Source organism: Cololabis saira, chromosome 20 (genome assembly GCF_033807715.1).
Source record: "Cololabis saira isolate AMF1-May2022 chromosome 20, fColSai1.1, whole genome shotgun sequence".
Taxonomy (NCBI): domain Eukaryota; kingdom Metazoa; phylum Chordata; class Actinopteri; order Beloniformes; family Belonidae; genus Cololabis; species Cololabis saira.
In genome coordinates, this window is record NC_084606.1 from 33,060,742 (window position 1) to 33,079,360 (window position 18,619).

An 18,619-nucleotide genomic window follows, 5' to 3' on the forward strand; every position below is an offset into this window, starting at 1 on the left:
AGTGTCGATTTCCTTTTTAATATTATCCCCAATCCTTGTAATGCAGGACAGTCCCAGAAAATATGTGTGGTGTCTCCATATTCCCGTGGTTTAAAGTGGGTGTTATTCTGTTTTTGTTTTGTTTTTTAATGCAATATTCATTTTTGGTCTTAAGAGAATCAAAATGCTCAAGTTGTCCTCTTCAAAATTATATGCAGGTATTAGAACATTGAGACTACAAGGTCGCCTACTCCGAAACTAGAAATATCATTATAGAAAGACAAGCATAATGAGACCCAAAGAGCATAAATGCCCATGAAGCACATGTCAAACTCAAGGGGGTCCCATGGGGACTAAATCTGGCCTAGCTGCCACCTCATTTTTTTCTGTCCAATGAGAACATATAAAGTTAAGTATATACTTATAACATTTGATACAATTTAATAAAAAGGAATCGACTATCACGACATGCCCCACAATACAGCTTGATATTTTTTTTTATACCTGTGGCATGATGACATCTGGATGGAAGCATTTCAAATTAAGCTTTTTCTTACAACATTTTAGTCATGGATTTGAATCATAAAGTGCAAAACACATAGAGAGAAAAGGAAATTTAAAGAGAGAAGAGAAGCAAAACTATAATGTGGCCTGACAGCAAATTAGTCAATCAAGTGTCTGCTACACCTCTACAATAATTAATGTATATTTAAAAAAAAACAAAACAACAACCATTAAATAGCCTGGCATTTGATGTACAACTGGCCCTTTTATATATACACATGTAACTGATGTGTCCTGGAATTAAATGATATCACTCCCATGGAGATAAAACAAAAACAAAAAAAATGTGCCACTGTTATGTATGTTTTAGATGCACCAAAACAAGACATAAAATATGACAAAATATGCAAAGCGACACCAAAACAGTGAGGCCTTTTACAAAGTTGTGCCTTAAAGGAGCTGTATGTAAGAGCAATAATAAAACGAATCGTAAAATGACCCCGATATGTCAACAGACATTTAAAAATCATGTTCATTTCAAATACTTATGTCACTGACAACAGCACTCAAGCCAGGATATTCCAGTTTAAAAAGAGGAGTTGCAGCCCTCAACTGATGTTTATGTTGTCATTTTTTGTTTTGGCCTGAAGTCTGGCTGGGTCTTCCAGCATGACAACGACCCGAAACACACAGCCAGGGCAACTAAGGAGTGGCTCCGTAAGAAGCATTTCAAGGTCCTGGAGTGGCCTAGCCAGTCTCCAGACCTGAACCCAATAGAAAATCTTTGGAGGGAGCTGAAAGTCCGTATTGCCCAGCGACAGCCCCGAAACCTGAAGGATCTGGAGAAGATCTGTATGGAGGAGTGGGCCAAAATCCCTGCTGCAGTGTGTGCAAACCTGGTCAAGAACTACAGGAAACGTCTGATCTCTGTAATTGCAAACAAAGGTTTCTGTACCAAATATTAAGTTCTGTTTTTCTGATGTATCAAATAATTATGTCATGCAATAAAATGCAAATTAATTACTTAAAAATCATACAATGTGATTTTCTGGATTTTTTTTTTTAGATTCCATCACTGACAGTTGAAGAGTACCTATGATAAAAATTACAGACTTCTACATGCTTTTCAAGTGGGAAAACCTGCAAAATCGGCAGTGTATCAAATACTTGTTCTCCCCACTGTACGTATCACTTAGCAACCAAACACCGCTGCATTGCATTGTGGGAAGTTTCTGCTCGGCTAGTGTCCACAGAGACGTTCAATAAAGAGTTTTTTTAATTCAAGATCTTTTTATTAAAATTTTCACAAAATAAAAAAGGTGAAATGCTGCATGTCAATTACAAACATTTTGATTAGGCATGGGCATGTTAATCATAGCATACACCAGTGTACAGAATATAAAAAACAATTAAACAGTATGAAAAAATATAAAATAGTAACAAAAACAAACTACAGACCAAACTAATCCCTCCCCTGTCACTGCCAGATTACTAATCACAATATGAGGTCACTCTAACATCAAAAGCCTGCACTAGGAATATAAAAGAAATATGAAGTATAGTTCACAGGGTCTGGAATGCTTCTAGAAAAGGTCCCCACACTTTCTGGAACTTATTTGATTGCTGAAGCGAGTATCTAATTTTCTCCAGTTTTAAGCAGGACATGATGTCTTCCAGCCATTGCGCACGAGTAGGAGGGAAGGGATCCTTCCACCTGAACAGAATTGCCCGACGAGCCAAAAGGGAGGCAAAAGACAAAGTGTGCCCCTGTGCAGTGGTTAACTTCCTTCCTCCCTCCATGACCCCAAACAGGGCAGTCAGTGGGTTTGGTTCTAATCTGATTTTAAGCACCAGAGAGAGAGTATGAAATACTTCCATCCAGTACTTGTTTAGACATGGGCAGGACCAGTACATGTGGATGAGAGAGGCTTCTGCTACTTTACATCTTACACAGTATGGACTAATATCTGGGTACATGGAGGATAACTTTGCTTTTGAAATATGAGCCCTGTGTACCACTTTAAACTGAATTAAGCAGTGACGTGCGCACAGGGAGGTTGTATTAACCAGTTTGAGTATGGACTCCCAGGTATCCTCTGATAAGGGAAGCCCTAAGTCCTGCTCCAATGCTGCTTTGAGTTTATCTGTAGGGGCACTCTTAAGATCCAGCAACATGCCATAGAAAGACGAAATGAGCCCCTTTTTGAATGGGTCTGTGGCAAGAACTTTGTCAACTGTGGTCGAGCCTATCGATGCACCAGGGCTGGGTGTCTGGGAGAGAACAAAATGTCTAGCCTGAAGATACCTAAAGAAATGTGATTTTGGAAGGCTGAATTTACTACTTAACTGCTCAAAAGATGCCACGGTGCCGTCTATGAACATATCTCTAAAACGAATCATACCCCTCCTGTGCCATTCCTGGAAGGTGGGGTCCTCAAGGGATGGTTTGAAAGAGTGATTTGATGCAATGGGGCTAAGAAGAGAGAAGCTGTGAAAACCAAAAAACTTCCTAAATTGGGCCCAAATTCTAAGAGAATGTTTAACCACTGGGTTTTTGATTGATTTAAGTGGAGGAAGTGGAAGTGAGGAGCCGAGTAGGGCAGGAATTGACAGGTCATCAGTTGGATGTAACTCCATCGCCACCCAGTCAGGGCGGTCAGCGCCGTCGCAGTAGAAGGACCAGAATGCAAGGCAGCGCAGGTTAGCAGCCCAATAATAATAACGAAAGTTTGGGAGGGCCAGACCACCTGCAGACTTAATTTTTTGAAGGTGAGTTTTGTTCAAACGTGGCCGTTTACCCCGCCATAGGTATGTAGATATAACTGAGTCAAGGGACTGAAAAAAAGAACCAGGAATAAAGAGTGGTAAGGTCTGGAAAAGGTACAAAAATGTAGGTAAAATGGTCATTTTAACTGAATTGATGCGACCCACAAGAGACATTGACAGGGGTGACCATTGTGTAAGGGTTTGTTTGGTCTCATTTAACAATGAGATAAGATTCTCTTGGAGCAGGTCTTTGTGTTTCCTTGTCACAGATATGCCTAAATAGGAGAATTTGTCATTTGCGATTTTAAAGGGAAAATTGGAAAGGTCTAAAGCATGCGATTCGAGATTGGTAGGGAAAAGCTCACTTTTGCTGAGATTCAGTTTATAGCCTGAGAGTTTCCCAAACTGACTGAGAAGTGACAGCGCAGGGGGTAATGAGGCCAGAGGGTGAGAGATGAAAAGCAAGAGGTCATCGGCATAAAGCGAGACCTTATGTTCCCTGCCACCTCTCCAGATACCGGACACATCCTCACAAGATCGGAGCGCTGTGGCAAGCGGTTCGATAGCCATGTCAAAAAGCATGGGACTAAGGGGGCACCCCTGACGGGTTCCACGATGCAGATTAAATGGTTTTGACCGTTGAGAGTTAGTACGAATTGAGGCTGTTGGGTGTAAATAGAGAAGTTTAATCCACAGAGCAAAGTTCGGACCAAAACCAAACCTGTCCAGCACAGCAAAGAGATAATCCCATTGGACGCGATCAAATGCCTTCTCCGCATCCAGAGAGACAACGCATTCAGGGATAGCCTCAGAGGCAGAGTAGATAATATTGAACAGTCGCCTTGTGTTGAAGTAAGACTGCCTACCTTTAATGAAGCCAGTTTGGTCTTCAGATATAATTGTGGGGAGGGCATTCTCCAGCCTATGGGCTAGGACTTTAGCTAGGATTTTAGCATCTGTGTTTAATAGGGAGATGGGCCTGTAGGAGGCGCATTCAGTAGGATCCTTCCCTTTTTTAGCTATGAGGGTGATGCAGGCCTCCGAAAAAGAAGGAGGGAGGGAACCGTGGCTGAAGGATTCTGAAAGAACTGTAGATAGCAGTGGGGAAAGCAGAGTAGAAAATTTCTTTAGAAATTCCGCCGGGAAGCCATCAGGGCCAGGACATTTACCCGACTGCAGTGAAGAAATGGCTCGAGTAATTTCCATCAGGGATATCGGTTCTTCTAATGTCTTCCTTAGATCTGGTGAAAGACTGGGAATACTAAGACTATTTAAAAAGTCCGCAATCTCATCTCGATCAGTCTGAGATTCAGAGGTGTATAGCTGGGTATAAAAGTCCCTGAATGCTTCATTTATGAGTAAGTGGTCTGTAGTTACATGGCCATTTGGTAATCGAATCTTAGAAATATTTTGTTTAGCCTTAGAGCCTTTAAGTTGGTTGGCTAATAATTTGTCAGATTTGTCTCCATAAACATAAAACCTGGTTTTACTTTTCAGAAGTGACTGTTCAATTGGGTGAGTGGTAAGCAGGTCAAATTTAGTTTTAAGTTCTAGCCGCTTTTTGTAAAGATCTGGGGATTTAGTCCGAGAATATTCTTCATCGACCTCTTTGATTTGGCGGGCAAGGTCTGATCGCTCCCTATAAGATTTTTGCCTCACCCTAGCAGTGTAGGATATAATCTGTCCCCAGAGATAAGCCTTGAGGGAGTCCCAAACAGTTAGACAAGACATTCCTGGAGTCATATTCGTGGATAGGAAAAAGGCTATTTCCGTTTCCATAGATTTAACAAAATTTGTGTCCGACAGCAGAGTTGAATTGAATCGCCACTGTCTGTCTCTCTGAGGTAGGTCAGGAAGGGACATGGTTAGAACCACAGGAGCGTGGTCGGAAATGACAATGCTCTGATAAGCACAGGAATGAACCAGGGGAATCAGTTGATTATCAATAAAAAAATAATCAATCCTCGAGTATGTGTGGTGCACTTGTGAGAAAAAGGAGTATTCTCTGTCACATGGATGTAAAGAACGCCACACATCACAAACACCGTAGTCAGAAAGGAATGCCTGAATAAGACGGGCTGACTTACTTGCTGTGCCGGGGTTGGTAGAGGATCGGTCTAGGACTGGGTCGAGCCAGCAATTAAAATCACCACCCAGTATGAGAGAATATGTATTAAGGTCAGGGAGCAGTGAAAACAGTCGTTCAAAAAAGACTGCATCATCTGAATTAGGGGCATAAACGTTCACAAGTACGACCAATGTATTGAATAATTTCCCAGAAACGATCACGTAGCGACCAAACTTGTCAGAAATCACATTGTGCTGCTCAAATGAAACATCCTGACTGATCAGAACTGAAACTCCTCGGGCCTTAGCTTGAAAGGAGGAGTGAAATCTCTGCCCTGACCACCTCGGGAACAGGCGGCTATTATCAGAACTGCGAATATGAGTTTCTTGTAGAAAGGCTATTTCTGTTTTAAGGTGTTTTAGATGTGAGAAGATCCTCTTCCTTTTAACAGGGTGATTCAGACCCTTAACATTCCAGCTCACCAACTTCAAGTATCTACTCATAATATCTAAGAAGAAAAATTAGGTGTGCACAATGACCTAGGCAGAAAAAAAGAAAACGGAAAGGAGGTTGAATGTGACCCACATTAAGTAATGAGTTGAAAAGAGTTAATGCAAAGTTTCTGGCAGTGACATATCCCCCCGACCCACCCCCCCCAACTAAGACAGCTGCTATAGAAAAATTAAAAAAAAGCAGCAAGCTCTTTAAAACAAACAAAGTGCAATAACGCATCTTCCAATCCTACACACTAATAGCTTTTGCTCCCGTATCATGGGTGTATACATATTAGCACCTTAAAACGTGTAGATATAAATAAAAAAAAGAAATACCCTCTCAAATCTTGACCTGGAAGTCCCGATATGAGCCCAGAAATATTTGTACAAAAATATAAAATATAAAACGTCCGACTTAAGCAGCGTAAAAGTAAGGTTAACAGCTTACAATTATTATAAAACTTATAGGTAAATCGGAAAAGCTTTTTTTTTTTTTTTTTTTTTTTTCTCTCCCCCTTTTCACCACTTATTTTCCCCCTTCCCTCAAATAGCCAAAAAGAACTGCAAATTAATAATATTTGCAAAAGGGCAGTCAAACTAACAACAGAGAAAATACTGGTTGTCGCGGGGTTACTCACCCTCCCCTCAGGAATAATGTGGCTCACGTAAAAAAAAAAAAAAAAAAAAAGGGAGAGAGAAAAAAAAAGTCAGTCCGTGAGCGTCAGTGAGCCGCACCGGGCTGCAGGCGGAGCCGTGACAGCCTCCAACGGCCCCGTTACGGCGGGTTTGAAGTTTTGCTGCGACTCGTGATGAATTTGCGCGCCTCATCCACGGAGCCGATCCACTTCCTGGCCCCCCCGGACAGCGTGAGCCGGAGCCGGGCGGGGAAGAGCAGAGCCGGCCTCAGACCCAGCTGGTAGAGCTCCGACATGACTCCGCTGTATTCCGCTCGTTGGCTGGCAACTTCGGGGCTGTAATCCTCCACTATCCGGATGGGGTGGCCGCGATATTCCACCTTTCCTCTCCGGCGCGCCTCCCTGATGAGGATATCTTTCGTCTGGTACCGGTGAAGGCGGAGGATGACCGGACGCGGTCTCTGTCCCGGGGCCGGCTTGGCGGCGAGCGAGCGGTGCGCTCTGTCTATCTCTGGCGGTGACGGCAGCGTATCGTTCCCGAACACCTCACACAGCAGCTTGGAGAGGAAAGCCGTTGGAGACCCGCCCTCGGTAGACTCCGGTAAGCCCAGGATACGGATGTTCTGCCTTCTGCTTCGGCTTTCCAAATCCACCACCTTAGCCTTCAGCCGAGCATTATCATCCCGTAGAGTCGAGCAGATGCCTTCAAGGTCCGTAACTCGCTGGCTGAGGTCTTCTGTGGCGAGTTCAAGGGACGAAACCCGTTGGCCATGGTCCTCGACCGCGAGCCGTGTTTGGTCGAGTTTGGAGTCGAGCTGACTGAAAGTATTTTTGAACTCGGCGGCCAGGGCAGCGCGGTGTTCTTCCAGCAACGTGGTAATGGCCGCCAGGGTTAAGACAGCGCCAGCCTCGTCCTTTTTTCCCGACTTGCCGCTCTTCGAAGCCATCTCGGAGGTAAGTGGGCTCGTTCGAGACAAAAAAAAAGAAAAACAGCAACAGGGAATCCCTTTTAAAGGAAAAAGTTTGAAAGTTTGAGGGCTTGGTGGTTTAAAAAGTTTGGCATTTACGGGAGCACTCACGAAACACGTCTACTCCATCTGCTCACCAACCGGAAGCCCCCAATAAAGAGTTTTTAATTAGTTTTAGTTTTTTTTAATTTTTCTCCACACACTATTCCTTCTGCTTTAAATGTCATGGCACCACCATACAAACCTGCACATACAGATGTCGATCTTCTTGCTCAAGCTGTTCAAGATAGTATAGCAGTTAACAGGCTACCAACACCAGAGCCACCTGTGTTTGACGGCAACCCCATTCATTTTATTGAATGGAAGGTGCTGTTCACATCTCTTATTGATCAACGAAACGTCCCTGCTGCAGATAAGCTTTATTATCTCAAAAAATATGTTTGTGGTGCAGCTCGTAAGACTCTTGATGGGTTGTTTTATAGAAATGATGCTGAAGCATATCAGGATGCATGGAATAAACTGAACCAAAGGTATGGACAGCCATTTGTTAACCAAAGAACTTTCCGAGACAAACTTGGCAGTTGGCCAAAACTTCAACCAAAGGATGCACAAGGCCTCGGATTTCTCAGACTTCCTGAATGCATGTCAAGAGGCCATTCTTCATGTCAGGTCTCCAGATATTGAATGACTGTGAGGAGAATAAAAAACGTACGAAAAAGTTACCCGATTGGCTGGCATCTCGATGGAACCGCCAGGTAACACAAACACTGAATGAAAGGAGATTTTCCCAGCTTCCAAGACTTTGCAGCCTTCGTGTCATTGGAGGCAGATGTTGCCTGTAACCCAGTCACATCTTTTCTTGCACTACATCCATCTGATGCATCAAAAGAACAACAAGGTCAAAGAGACTTTAAAAGGATTAAGGCCAGTGTGTTTAACACACAAACAGTGATGCACGGTGAAAATCTAAAATCTACAAAGGGAAGTGGAAGACCTCCATGCATGTTTTGTCAGAGCAATAGCCATCAGCTTTATAGCTGCTCTGAGTTCTTGAAGGGATCTCTAAATGAACAACGACAATACATCAAAGAAAAGGGATTGTGGTATGGATGTTCGAAAATCGGCCACAATGCAAAAGACTGCCGGCATCGCCACTCCTGTGATATTTGTAAAGGAAGGCATCCAACATGCCTTCATGACATAAATTATATAAAAAGGGACAAAATTGTGTCTAAAGCCACATCCACTTCAGATAACACACTAGAGTCAACAAGTGCGCTTTCACTCAGGGTAGCAAGAGAAGGAAAAGCTTCTCACACGTCCATGATTGTTCCAGTATGGGTATCAGCAAAGAACAGTCCAAAGGCAGAAAGGCTTGTGTATGCGCTACTTGACACTCAGAGCGATTCTATTTTCATCGACCAAGAAGTTAGTCACTCCATTCATGCTGATGAAGTACCAGTAAAACTGAAATGAACTACCATGATGGGAAAAGACACACTGATAGAGAGCCAAAGAGTTTCAGAGCTTTGTGTGAGAGGCTTTAATTCCGCAGTACAAATTAACCTTCCTCCTGCTTACACAAAGGAATGTATTCCAGTAAATCGTGCTCACATCCCTACATGTGAAACAGCAAAACATTGGACTCATCTCATCAAGGTGGTAGATCAAATTCCTCCTTTGCAGGACTGCAATGTTGGTCTACTTATAGGGTATAACTGCCCAAGAGCCTTGGCACCAAGGCAGGTCATTTCAGGTGGAGATTAAGAACCTTATGCAGTTCAAACTGATTTAGGGTGGAGCATCGTAGGACCGTCTTTGGCAAACCATGGCTCTCCCTGTGCTACCAGCTTGTGTCACCGGGTTGCCGTGAAGGAGCTGCCACCAATGACACCTTTGGATGCTCTTCGTGTTCTTGAACATGACTTCAAAATGCTGGAGAAGACAAACTAGGAGTATCTCAGGATGATATCTTCTTCCTCAACCAGCTTGAAAATGGTATAAGAAAAACCAGTAACAGACACTATGAAATGCCCCTTCCTTTTAAGGAAAGACTTTACTTACCAGACAATAAACACTGCGCTGATGTTCGACTCACCTGTCTAAAAAGAAAACTGTTAAAGAATACACAGTACAAGGAACAGTATATTGAGTTCATGAATCGAGTCATTGAAAGGGGAGAAGCAGAAGACGCTAATGATGATGGAACTGAAGGAGAAAAATGGTATATACCTCATCACGGCTTCTTTCATCAACAGAAACCAGAAAAGCTGCGAGTAGTGTTTGATTTCTCTGCTAAACGTAAGGGTACCAGTCTCAATGATCACCTTCTCTCAAGTCCAGACTTGACAAACAACCTGACAGGTGTCTTGTTACGATTGCGCCAGCACAGCATAGCTCTGATGTGTGATGTCGAAAAGATGTTCCACCAATGCCAGGTGCATGAAAGAGATCGAGACTACTTTAGCTTTTTGTGGTGGAAGGACGGAGATGTTAGTGCACATCCACGAGTGTATCACATGAATGTGCATCTCTTTGGCGCTACATCCTCACCCGGTTGTGCTAATTATGCATTGCAACATTTGGCTAAGGAGTATCAACACATGTTTACAGGAATATTATTATGCTGCACAACTGAAACCCATAGTATACTGGTGCGCTCCAAATTATGAATCTAAATGGAAATGCTTGGAAACTACACAGTTAAAAATTTCAATACAATCTATAATGGGAAAGAAAAGCTGAAAGATATAACAACTTTAATTATTTGTTCATTTCAGACGTATTTGGACTGGAGAAGCAGAACAGGTCGGAGACTATTTTAATAAAAACATATTACAAATCAAGGCAGATAGGGAATACAATTTCATTTCTATATTTCATGTGGTATATTAAAAATAAAAAAAATAAAAAGTTGGTCTCAAGAATATATGGAGGGATACATGCCTCTAAAAATCACGTTATCCATTAAACAAAAATGGTAGAAGGAGTGAGACACACAAATATCAGAAGAGACCTGGATAGAAGTATGTGAGACACAAGCCACCACTGCAAATTCAAGATGTTCAAGAGAAATTGGCTGGAAAAAGTTAGTGAGATTTTTCATAACTCCTAAATTAACAGCACTGCGAACAGGCACACAGAGCTCAGGCTTCTGCTGGAGACAATGTGGAACCACTATGACTAACCCCTTCATGTCTTTTGAGCCAGTCCAAAATTCCAGTTATTTTGGAAGGCGGTAGATTTTTCTTTTATATCTCAGTAAAATTCCAGAAACAGTCCTACATAAGGACAGGTACTTCTTGAAGATTCTTTTAGAAAGTGATAGGAAAGCCATAACAAGAAGGTGGTTGCAACTACAGTACACCCACCAACATTGGTCCAGTGGCAGGTTATCATTCAAGAAATTTACTGTACGCTGAGAAAAATGGATTGTGTATGCACTCTGAATATTGTGACATTAGGTTATGATGTATGTGTATATTTTGATTTAACCTGTATCACCCATGAAGACCTCGTGTTTTTTGTACATGTAAATAAATAAATTAATTAATAGTAAAAAAAAGAAAGAAAAGTATGAAAATACAATATTTGAAATTTTTTATTTTTAAATAGATAAATAAAAGAAATTTAATGTGACAATTAACTAGATAACTAGATAAGTTGTTCCACATAAAAGGATTACATGAACAGTGTCACCAACTAAGTAGCTTTTATGAACTCACCTTCATGTTTACTTAAATAATTATAAATGACATTACCATGACATAATACAGTAATTTGAAGCAGGAATTCCAGGTCTATAAAACAGGAAAATAACATAATGTTCCAGAAAAATATCCTTTGTTCAGTTCAGTAAAATAATCATACGGTGCGTCCGAAATGCCATACTAAACAATATATACTAAAAAGTATACTTAAGTTCGGTACACTTTTGAGTAAATATCAGGAGTATGCATTAATTCGGACGTACTATTCAGAGTGCACACGGCACTTCCTGCCGTTGGGAGGAAGTGACGTGTCACAGCAGCAGTAGCAGCTCCGCTCCGCTTTTTCCCGTTTATCCTGGCCGAAACAAGATGACATTATATAATATTATTATATATGAATATTATAATATTAATATTATATAAAAATATTAGTATACTTAATATTATACTTATGACATATACCAGAATCAGAATCATCTTTATTGGCCAGGTTCGAACATTGTCGAACAAGGAATTTGGCTCCGGCAATTTCGCTCTTTAGGCAGTAGATAAACAAATAATCAAATGTGGTATTTCTTGACATATATACAGATAAACATCTAAGGTGCAGCAGTTTGAGGTAGAGAAAAAAAAGACAGCTCTGAATAAAATAAAATAACCTATTTACAATTATACGAAACAAATTATACAAAAAATTATACAAAAAATACAAAAAGTGAGAGGTGCAGCAGAGTGAGGCAGACATGATTATTACCGAAGGTGCTAAATGATTATTATTGCACGTGATTGGTTACTCTGAGACTGTTAGTTGTGGGAGTTCATCAGAGCAACCGCTTGTGGGAAGAAACTGTCCCTGTGTCTGGAGGTTCTGGCGCACAGAGCTCTGTAGCGCCGTCCAGAGGGGAGGAGTTGGAACAGACTGTGTCCTGGGTGTGAGGGGTCTGCAGAGATGTTACCTGCCAGTTTCCTGGTCCTGGACCAGTACAGGTCATCGATAGATGGGAGGTTAGTCCCAATTATCCTCTCTGCAGACCTGATTGTCCGTTGCAGTCTGTGCCTGTCCAGTTTGGTGGCTGATCCAAACCAGACAGTGATGGAAGTGGAATGGAATGGAATGGAATACGTATCACTTGGCAACCAAACACCGCTGCATTGCATTGTGGGAAGTTTCTGCTTAGCTAGTGTCCATCAATGCACACTATTAAATTTCTCCGGAATGAGTATGGATAGCGCATACTATTGAGTACGTTCAAATGTTTCGGACGCACTAAAAAATCTTGCATACTCATTGTAGCACGGCGAGTGCTACGGGGCCCGACCGACAGGATAGAGAGGACACGGAGTTTTGTGCAGAACCCTTTATTTAGCAGACACCGCCACACGTGCACAAGCACAGCATCACACAGATCACCAGCAGCAGCTTCTCTGCAGCCCCACGACCCCTTGCTGCTGTCCAGCCCCGCCTTATCAAGGCTGGCAGGGTGGAGAGGTTGATGGGCCACACCTGTGACCCATCACCTGAGTGGCTGCCCTCCACCCTGCCACACACCCCCAACGCCAAACCCGCGCTGGGGTCCGTCCGTCCGAGCCTACTCCCCCCCCCGCCCCCTCGGAGCGGGAGAGGAAGCCCGGGGCCGCCGTCTGCGCCCCCGGGCCTTCCTGGTTCGGACGGAGGCCGAGAACGGTTTGGAGGCCGCCCTCGGCGTCGAGCCGACCAGCAGAAACGGTCGGGAGGCCGCCCTCGGCGTCGCGCCGACCAGCGGGAACGGTCGGGGGGTCGTCCTCGGCGAAGGGCCGACCAGAGGGAACGGTCGTGGCCGGGGTGCGTCCAGGACCACCCCCTCCTCCGTGACGCCACCCCGCGCCGGCTGCTGGTCCGCCTCCAGGACTGCCTCCTCCGTCACGCCGCACTGCTCCGAAACTGGTGCGTCCACGACCGCCTCCTCCTCGATGCAGCCCTGCTCCGGCTGCTGGTCCGCCTCCACCTCTGACTCCGCCTCTGATTCCGTCTCAGGAGCTGTCGCCTGGCGACCTGCAGCCACTGGCGACCTGCAGCCACTGCCTCCCGGCCGGTCGGCTGAAGCGCCACCAGCGCTGCCGCGGCGAACCTCAGGCGTGGTGCCGGGGTGGGCCGTTCCGGGGGTCCCGCCATCTTGGGAGCCGTCGCTTGGCGGCCCGCAGCTTCTGCCTCCCGGCCTCTCAGCTGCGGCGCCGCCAGCCCCTCCCACGCTGCTGCGGCAAACCTCCGGCGTGGCGCAGGGGTGGGTCGCTCTGCGGCTACCAGCGCTTCCAGCGCCGCGAGCTGCTGCTCCCCCGGGCCCCGGAGCATGGCCGCCAGGTCCGCCATGGCATTAGCTCTCTTAAAATGTCCCATGAACATTAGCAGGGAAGAAACTGCTGACTTGACAGTAGCCATGACAACAGCACCATGGAGACTGCAGTGATGAAACTAATGTTGTGGGCTACTGCAATATTCCACTCTGTAAATGTGGAGAAAAAATAAGACATGGCTTCAGAAAACTCTTTCAGGATATTGCAGATTTTTTAAATTCCATTATTACAGTGGAATGTACTTACGTAAGCTTTCCACAGTTACAGAACTGGTTTCAATGTTGAAGTTTGTGATGTTTGGAGCTGCTGTGATCAAAACATGTCCAATTTGAATGTTATCAGGAACAGATGCTGGTGCAAAACAAAAGTCCATGTTGTTGATGATAGATCCATTGCTGCAAAAGAAATTAACTTTGTTGATAGTACAAATTTATTTTCAATAATATTTAAATATTATGAACAAACTGTAAACTAGGTACCTGAATGAAATCATTGTCAAAGAGCAGAATGAGGAAAATGCTCCTTCAAAGTAAGGTTCCAGCTGCAGAAGCAGAAATAAAATATTTATAATTGTATGTTTCATTTAAAACATTTCAGTTGTTTAATGTCATTTTTTTGATCATTTGTACAACCCAGTCAGGGGTTTTCTAGAACCAGAACACATAGAACGTCTATATTTGTCACACCACCATTTTACACTGCAAGAAACCGTCACGTTTTTTTAATTAAGTCACAGTTTTTAGTTAAGGTCAGTTTTGAAACAGAGCTGGACAAGTGCTCTGTGATGCCACCATTTGTTTTTGAAGAGTTGGTTTAAAAGTCTAAATTACAAGGGTCTGTACAATGCAATATTCGCAGGAGCTGATTCTACTCAACACTGGTTAATTAAAAGATGTTAAATGGAAGAACCCTAAGAACCATTCCCAGCAGTTTATTGATACTCTGCACAAAGAGGAGTAATATTTCTCTAAGCTGTTAATTCACAGCTCAAATGTCACATTTACAGGAAATGCTAAGCACTAAGTAGCTAAAATTAACACCAAAGCATACCTTGGGGTTTTATACAATTTTACAATATCGGGCAGATTCACCCCAAACTCAGCTGAGAGGATGAATGGATGGACAAATGTTTTCTTCTAGCAGACTCTGAATATGTTAATATCTGCTGTACAGATGTACATTTCAATGTTCATGAAATGTACATCTGTAAAGCAGATATTAGCATATTCAATATTAAACATTTTCAATGTTCATGAAAATAACGTCCCCTCCTTGAACCGCCACCTTACTGTGGTGGAGGGGTTTGTGTGCCCAAGTGATCCTAGGAGCTATGTTGTCGGGGGCATTACGCCCCTGGTAGGGTCTCCCATGGCAAACAGGTCCTAGGTGACGGGGGGGGGGGGGCCGCAGCTCTGGCCGCTGCAGCCGAGTAACTTTCCGATGCTTTTGCGAAAGCTCGAACAACAGTCCAGCCCAGCACACACGTCAGCCCACGCATCTACATCTACCATCCTTCAGCAGTAACGACGGAGCCGCCGCCCGAGCGGCACCGACCTCCCCGGCCGCGGGGACGCATCGGGATAAATGATCACGCCGCGCTCGCTCCCCGTTGGTGGGCGCAGACCCAAGTAATCGATCCCTGATCCTGGTGGATCTAAACGTACTCTGTGCAAAATGAAGGATTTTCTCTGTAAATACACACCATTTCTCTTACTATTACACGTACAGCTCCCTGAGTGTCTTTTTCTCCTCATTTGGTCGGGAGTTGCTATGCAGTCCCGCGGCCCACGCGGCCCACACGTACAAAACTGAATTCTTTTTGCGGCCCACTAGGTGGCGCTCGCGGCCCAAGTGTGGGCCGCGGCCCTATGGTTAAGAATCACTGCCTTAGAGATAGGGTGAGGAGTTCGGTCACCCGGGAGGAGCTCGGAGTCGAGCCGCTGCTCCTTCACATTGAGAGGAGTCAGCTGAGGTGGCTTGGGCATCTGTACCGGATGCCTCCTGGACGCCTCCCTAGGGAGGTGTTCCAGGCATGTCCCACCGGGAGGAGACCCCGGGGAAGACCCAGGACACGCTGGAGAGACTATGTCTCTCGGCTGGCCTGGGAATGCCTCGGACTCCCTTTGGAGGAGCTGGAGGAAGTGTCTGGGGTGAAGGAAGTCTGGGCATCTCTGCTGAGGCTGCTGAGGCTGCTGCCCCTGCGACCCGGGAACGGATAAGCGGCGGACGATGGATGGATGGATGGATGGATGAAAATAACGTCCTTTAGGAACAAGCCCCTTACTGATTAGCCAAGGAGGTGCATTTCATTTTTCCTTTTTAGAAAATCAAGATCAAGACAAGCGAGCCCCATGTAGCACTTAGTTCTTATCTTGCATGACCATGGATCTTACACAACTGCAAAAGAAGTCTCAATCTGGAAGTTGGGGGGGTGGTGTGAAAACCATACTACAATAACATTTATATTATACCATTCATTAGTAACTGTAATTCATACATTTGTTTATAATTAAACTTGAACATAAGAAGTCTTACTGTTGACTTGATTAACGCAGCTCGGTTTTTGAAAGCCGTGGATGAGGCATCCAGCAGATCAGTTGTGAATGTCTCTCCCAAAGACCTAAAAGTCACCCGCCTCACGACTATTGACTCTGCAGTTGTAGTGGTCGTTGTTGTTGCTGCAGTAGAAGTCGTGGTTGTAGCATTGGTTGCTGCACTTGTAGCTAGCTTGGAAGGGGTTCTGGCATTTGCTCCCTCTTTTGAAAGTTGGATTGTAGTATTGGTAGCTGCAGGATTTACAGTTGAGTTTGCAGCTGCTGTGGTTGGGATTCCTGGAGATGCAGTTGTCAAATTTGCCTTAGGTGTTTCTGACACAAAAAAACATATAAAAAAAACATTTTGAAAAACATGAGAATACTGAATTTGATGTGCTAATTGAAGTTATTTAACACTTGTTCATCAACATAAACCTCCTTATGACAGAGGCAAAGCTTATTATTAATCAATCCAGAAGTTTTTAAGAGGATTAAAAGAACTGACGTTCCATGATTTTTAAATAAAGGTCTTCATTAAAGGTCCATAATACCTCAATATGATTGAAAATAGGGGAAGAGTATCACTCAAACAAAATTCAAAAATTGTGCGACTACATTAAAAATGTTTGTGTCCCCTCTTTGTTTTGAATAAAATAAAATTGTAAAGCATTAATGAATTTATTGAGACATGTTTTATGATTCCATGTTGTGAAATATTTGAGCACTGTTTTCTTACTTATTATTGCAATGGAGTCTGACACGATGGTGATGTTGAAATTCACGGTGGAATTAACCACACCCTGTTTTACAGTTTCTTCAACAACTCTGTTCTCTGGGAGTTCCTTAATTGGTGTGGTTTTATTGAACTCAACTCCCACCTCAACTTCAATATTCCCCATTTGTGTCCCGTTTACAGATGATCTGAAAAAAGCAATAAATAGGTTGCATTAAAAATCTCACACTTCAAAGTAAAGTTCTAAACATGTGGTTGTTAGGTCAATATTTGAATTAAAACTAATATCCCAAAAAGTTAGTATGGTCATCCTGAACCGCTTATATTAGATACAGAGCAAAAAAATAGATGACAAACACAGATGATTAAAAACCCTTACCTAAATTCAATAATAAAACTGCGAATGAAGAGAGAGCCAAATTTAGCTCTGTAGATGGTGTCGTACTGTGATAAAAATTAATCAGGAAAAACAATTCAGTTTAGATTAGAAATTATTTTTAAAAGTGTAAAATCCATAAAAATCAAATAAAGCGTTTTAAAAATCATACTCACAAGGGCTATGAGTTTCGTTTGAAGAATCTTAAATCTGTTGCTGTTTTTATCTTTGAGATCATCATTAAAGCGATCTTTCAAAACCACTGAAAAAACATATATTGGGGAAGTAACTTTACTTGTCAAAGCCATATTCATTGTTGTGGAAGTCGTGGGAGTTTGTTGAACAAAAGTAGCTGTTTGTGGAATGGCTGTAGCTGTTTTAGCATTTGCGGTTGTAATTGAAGCAATGCTGGTTGTTGTTGCAGCAATGGGAGTTGTTGCTGGAGCAAATTTTGTTGCTTTTGCACCACTCATTCTTGTAGTTGAAGCAACTGTCGTCAGAAAGGCAGTGGTTGTTGTTGGAGCAGCTGTAGTTGTAGTTGAAGTAACTGTGGTAGTTGTTGGAGCAAGTCTTGTAGTTGAAGCAGCTGTGGTAGTTGTCGGAGCAACTCTGGTTGTTGTCGGAGCAACCGTGGACGTTGTCGGAGCAACCGTGGACGTTGTCGGAGCGGCAGTGGACGTTGCAGGAGTGGCAGTGGTTGTAGACGGAGCGGTAGTGGTTGTAGTCAGAGCGGCTGTGGTTGTTGTTGGAGCAACCGTGGACGTTGTCGGAGCAACCGTGGACGTTGTCGGAGCGGCAGTGGTTGTAGACGGAGCGGTAGTGGTTGTAGTCAGAGCGGCTGTGGTTGTTGTTGGAGCAGATGTAGTTGTTGGAGCAACTGTAGTTGCTGTGAGAGCTACTGTGGTTGTAGTAGGAGCAACTGTGTTAGTTGATGGACCAGCTGTAGTTGTTGTCCGAAGATCCGTGGTTGTGGGGGTTGTTGTTTGAGCGGCTGTGATTGTTGTTCGTACAACTATGGTAGTTGTTGGAGCAGCTTTGATAGTTGTTGGACCAACTATGGTTATTGTCAGAGCAGATGTAGTTGTAGTTGTAGCGGCTGTGGTTGTTGTTGGTAAAGCTGTGGTAGTTGTTGAAGCAACTGTAGTTGCTGTGAGAGCAGCTGTAGTTGTAGTTGTAGCGGCTGGGGTTGTTGTTGGTGCAACTGTAGTTGTAGTTGGAGCAGCTGTGGTAATTGTTGGAGCACCTGTGCTAGTTTTTAGAGGGGCAGTAGTTGTTTTAACAGCTGTGGTTGTCGTTGTTGGTGTGTGAGTTGTGTGAGCCTCTGTGGTAGTTGTTGGAGCTTCTGTGGTTATTGTTGTTTTTGAAGGTATGTTTGTTGTTGGGGAAGCTGTGGGTGTTGTTGGAGCAATAGTGGTTGATGTTTGATCAGCTGTGGTTGTTGACGGGGCAGCCATGGTTGTTGTGATGGCTTTTGTTGTTCTCATTGGAGCAATGGTGGTTGTTGTGGGAGCCACTGTGGTT

The 18,619-nt window shown here is 43.7% G+C and overlaps 1 protein-coding gene across 1 annotated transcript; it reads right to left on the reverse strand.

Moving 5' to 3' along the window:
• Positions 1-13,459: 13,459 nt before the first annotated feature.
• LOC133420057 (mucin-5AC-like) lies at positions 13,460-18,561 on the reverse strand. The gene is made up of 7 exons (XM_061709619.1): positions 17,275-18,561; positions 17,102-17,166; positions 16,726-16,910; positions 15,991-16,322; positions 13,935-13,996; positions 13,702-13,850; positions 13,460-13,604 (listed from the first exon to the last, which is right to left on the reverse strand). The coding sequence occupies exons 1-7, from the start codon at positions 18,550-18,552 to the stop codon at positions 13,504-13,506; spliced, it is 2,172 nt and encodes a 723-aa protein (XP_061565603.1). The 5' UTR covers positions 18,553-18,561; the 3' UTR covers positions 13,460-13,503.
• Between the last annotated feature and the right edge of the window lie 58 nt (positions 18,562-18,619).

Coding starts and splice junctions, on each gene's coding strand:
- LOC133420057 (XM_061709619.1), bottom strand. CDS start 18,552: ATGGCTGCCCCGTCAACAACCACAGCTGATCAAACATCAACCACTATT. Junction 16,323..16,725: donor AGACTCCATTGCAATAATAA/GTAAGAAAACAG, acceptor TTTTTGTGTCAG/AAACACCTAAGGCAAATTTG. Junction 13,997..15,990: donor CTGCGTTAATCAAGTCAACA/GTAAGACTTCTT, acceptor CTGCTTCTGCAG/CTGGAACCTTACTTTGAAGG.